Raw genomic sequence first — 4,833 nt, 5'->3', positions numbered from 1 at the left:
GTATAAGAGATTCAAATTTGCAACTTATAATGTCACATGTATTGACACTGTCAATAAGCTATAATTACATTTATTAACTTAACTTTGAGATGACACATCAGATTAAAGTGGATACACTTTAAGACTCGTTATATTTTTTTTTCCATTGTGTTGTGACGATAGAGCAGGGATTTCGATATCGCCTAAGCTATTATGAATCCTCCCATGTTTAGGATGCCTTACACGACCTAAAACACGTGATTTTCTATAGTCATTACTAAATCCACCCTCGTCTATTTCTTTACGTCCATCCAATATAAGACGTCGATCAATCATCTTTTCACCTCTATTGTTAGAGCATCTCCAACAGATTCTCTAAAATAGAGAAAATATTTTTTTTTTCAATGACACTATTTAAAAGTATCTTATAAAACAATGGTGGTATAATAAGATGTGTATAAAACATTTTTCTCAAATTACTGGTGAATTAAATGACACTTTGTTTCAAAAGTGTCCTAAAATAATGCTTAATAAAGCATCCAAAAGCATGGTATAAACTTACTATCTTATATACCACATAAAAATATTTGGTCTTATAAACTTAAATCGTATAAAATATTCTATTATGACGTATAACTAAACACTTTTGATGTCCTCTAAGCATGAATTTATTGTAGTGCACATTAGCCCTTAGCTTTGGCGCCGTTTACCAAACACTTATTCGATAAATTCTTGTCAGTAAAATTCAACACTATCACTTACTTATTGGATAAGATTTTAGTTCACCAACAACATCATATGCAACAATTAACATGATAAGCGCTAACCGTGGTAAGAGTATTCACCATCACTTACTAAGTAAGACTTCCGGACCTTGCCTTCTTTCCGCATGAGAAGCATTTCAAAATTTAATAGGAAGAAAAAGGAAGGGAACAAGAATGAGATAAAGAGGTGATCTTTTTTGTCTATAAATCTGAACTCTCTCTCCCTTTCTTCTGCCTGCAATATTAATGGCTCTCACGRAAGCTGAGGACTTRAGGRTTAGTTCAGAACTGTATGAAGCTGTGACATATGGAATGGACGCCAAAGTTATAGATATATGTGCAATCATTCCAAAGGGTCCTTTGCATACACCCACAGTTCATGATGACACAGTCCTCAGTTTAGCTACGAACCTCAAGAACAATGATCTAGCCCTACGCCTCCTTGATATGGTGCCTATGTGCGATTCCCACAAGCTCACTTTTCAAAATACTGGTGGACACACCATGCTCCATGAGACTGGGATCAGCAACAAGACCGTTGCGGCTGCAGCCGAGATGTTACGCAGGGCTCCTAYGCTGCTCAGCATGACCAACAGACTCGGAGAGACGGCTTTGTTCACTGCGGCTGTGAATGGGAAGACGAAAATCTTCAAGTTTCTTCATGGTGAAGTCTGTAGAACAACTCAAGGACCAGAATTGAAAACTTTTCTTCAAAGGGATGATAAATCTACCATTCTCCATAGAGCTATCCTTAGTAGAAACTACTGTAAGTATATGTGTATGTATATGTATATGTATATGTATATGTATATGTATATGTATATGTATATGTATATGTATATGTATATGTATATGTATATGTATATGTGATCTTTCTAACATAAATTTGCATGTGTTTTGCTTGCAGGGATAGCTCATGAGATTGCAGTGAAACATGAACATCTGATTCATGAGAAGGATGGAGATGAGATGACACCTCTTCAACTTCTTTCATGCAGTCCACCAATATTTAGTCCAAAAAGCTTCTTCATGCGCATGATATACAAGGGTATATATAGTATAACAGTATAATAGTATTGATGCTAACACTACACTTCTACCCAATTTATAGCTCCATCATTCTCTTGGGAATACAAATAATTTGCACCCATTAATATCAAAATCAGGTCGACTCATACATTAGAAATATAAAAAATGGGTTTTGATAGTAATGTGTATGAAAAGAAAATCATTAGATAGGTGTGCATTTAACAATATAGCGGGATGCAATTAGCCTAGCCCATCTCGAAACTTTCTGTTTCATCTCTATCCTTCAATCAACCTTCGACAACACTATAAAAAATCAGTTTTGTTGGATTTTAAATATGTCCAATGTTCTAGTACAGTTAGACATCAGATATGTCTAAGCGATATAACAGACTATTTTATATGACCAAATAATTATTACGTGAAAGTATTACAAAAAGTTGATAGGACTCTTTTGATATGTTCTTGGAGGCCCATGATGGGCTACCTTAAAGACTTTTGAACCCCAAAAACGTTGTTTAAGCATGATTTTTAGACATTTTTGTTGGGCTTTTTTTATTTGGCCCATAATCGTTTTCAGGCGCGTTTTGTTTTGGGCCTTCTATGCTTCTTATGAAAACTAGATGGTCACACTTGAATTTGACAGACTTTGATTTTTTCTTCCCAAATTTTGAGTTCTTGTGAATTCGACTTTTGAAGCTTAGGATTTGGTATTCGTCGAATCAACTAATCCTGTAAGAGGTTATCCACATATATTCACAGAATCAACGTAATGATTTGTAATTTTCATTCGTATACGTTGCATCACACATCAGCTTTTTACCAGAGGGAAAATATATGAATTAAATAAATGTATATTAAAAAATTATGATGAGTGAGGAGTTTATCATTGGGAAAAGGATTGAGAGAGGTGATTTTATATTCTTCTCTTAGGTGCCAAAAATAAGTCTAATATATATTTGGCTTTTGGAATTCATATGTGAATGCCTTCTTTACCAAAAAAACAAGCATATTCATTTGATAATCGACACTTATAGTATTTATAGCGATAAAAACTCATCTATCGTGTGACTCTTTTGGTGCTAGTAATCAGTCCAGATTTCGAAGATACGAGCAGATCGTTACCATGGTTACGAAGAATGCAAAAAGAAAAGCATCGATATGAATGGGCAATGAAGCTTGTTAAGCTATTGGTAAAAGCCGATACGTCTTGGGAAACGACTGAATCATGGATAAAGAGGGTAAGATCGACCGTTCATTTATATGGAAGGAATAAGTCCAAAGCTGAAAATGAACTGGGTGATGCACGTAAACCTGACACTCCACTGTTATTAGCAACCATCCATGGTTGTAAAGAGATCGTCTCGGAAATACTGAAAGTGTACCCTCAGGCAATCGAGCATATCGATCAAGATGGTCGTAACCTTTTAAGTTTGGCGATCTTGCATCGACGTATTGAAATTCTTGATCTCGTAGACAACATGAAGATTCAAAAGCAAAGAGTGAAAAGAAGAATTGACAACTATGGGAACACCTTGCTCCATTTAGTAGGTGAAAAGGTAGATAGTCCTTCAGAAGACCTAAAAGGTCCTGCAATTGTACTCCAAGAGGATGCACTTCTATTTGAGGTAATTAGTTAATTATCCCTTTCTAAAAAAACTTGGTTCATATTGGACAACCATAAAATTAGCTCATTTTTATATCTTTTTTTAATATAAAGTGTCGCATTAACTATTTTATAGGACACACTTTGAAAAAAAGTGTCGTATAAAAACAAGTGTCCTATACAAAGATGGGTTTATAGGATACTATAAACCAACTCATGGGGTACTTTGCATTAAAAATGTCGTAAAAAAACTTGTTAAGACGTCCAAAAGCATATAAACGTAGCCTTTATGTTGCAAGAATTTCTGTTTGCTGTTAACTCTTGAATGTAAAAGACATTTTGTCATGTATTATGTAGAGAGTGAAAGAATCTTGCACAGCCTATGACACCATGAGGCTGAACTTGCAAGGGAAGACAGCAGAAAAGGTGTTCTTCGAAAACAATAATAAACTTCGGTCGGATGCCAAAGAATGGATGAGTGAAACTGCGAAAAACTGCTCAATCGTTGCTGTGCTCATTGCCACCGTTGCCTTTGCTGCAGCCTATACTGTACCAGGAGGTCCAGATTCCAGAACGGGCCATCCGGTACTTAAAAACCAACCTTTGTTTCTCATCTTCACCATAGCTGATGCAATCTCGCTCTCATCAAGTTTAACATCGGTGATCATATTTCTCAATATCGTCACATCATCGTTTCATTTTAAGGATTTCGAGAAATCTCTTTTCCAAAAGCTGTATTTAGGACTTACGCTGCTGATCATTTCGGTGGCAATGATGATGGTGGCGTTTGCTGCAACGCTTATTTTGACCATCAGCAGCGGGAGGAAATGGACAGATATCACGTTGTACAGCGTTTCATTCTTCCCGGTGGTTATTTTCATATTCGCATATGTTCGATTATATAGACAACTGGTTGGGGCTGTTTATCGGGCGTTCAAGCAGATGATGAGGGTGGGTTGTTTGTGGTATGACGGTGAGGCCAAACCTACAGCTTCGCCTTACGAACCTCGTTCTCGACATCAACATTCTGGTTCTCGCTCACTTGTCTAGGCCTTTTAACTTTTGTGGATTTGAGCTTGCATGCTAGTAGACAATCGAGTTTCATATATGGACAACCATATATGATTCTAAATAAGTATATTTTGTAACCTCAATATGGATAAGATGATGTAGTAAGTATCAGATTATAAACGTATGATTTATATTGATTGATATATATATAACCCATTACATTTGTAGAACTCAATCAATTGAGATATTTATAAAAACGATGAGAGTTCATTTATATGATTTAAATATTTATGAAAATGACTATGATTCATTGATTATGATCAATGTTTTATATTAGGAAATAATCAAAACTTTTATAAAATCATATATTTATCAAATTAAATGGACGGTTGAGATTGAGTTGTATTGGTTGTACAAATATAAAGAGTTAGATAATAACTCACCTCT

General features: G+C 35.3%; 1 protein-coding gene across 1 annotated transcript; it reads left to right on the top strand.

Moving 5' to 3' along the window:
• The first annotated feature begins 989 nt into the window (after positions 1-989).
• LOC112522366 (ankyrin repeat-containing protein At5g02620-like) lies at positions 990-4,470 on the top strand. Its single transcript, XM_025131458.1, has 4 exons — positions 990-1,509; positions 1,651-1,791; positions 2,856-3,397; positions 3,733-4,470. The coding sequence occupies exons 1-4, from the start codon at positions 990-992 to the stop codon at positions 4,423-4,425; spliced, it is 1,896 nt and encodes a 631-aa protein (XP_024987226.1). The 3' UTR covers positions 4,426-4,470.
• The last annotated feature ends 363 nt before the right edge of the window (positions 4,471-4,833 follow it).

This window comes from Cynara cardunculus (genome assembly GCF_001531365.2).
Source record: "Cynara cardunculus var. scolymus isolate 2C chromosome LG 12, CcrdV1, whole genome shotgun sequence".
Taxonomy (NCBI): domain Eukaryota; kingdom Viridiplantae; phylum Streptophyta; class Magnoliopsida; order Asterales; family Asteraceae; genus Cynara; species Cynara cardunculus.
The sequence above is the reverse complement of the archived record's forward strand: the minus strand, read 5'-3'. Positions and strand labels throughout refer to the sequence as shown.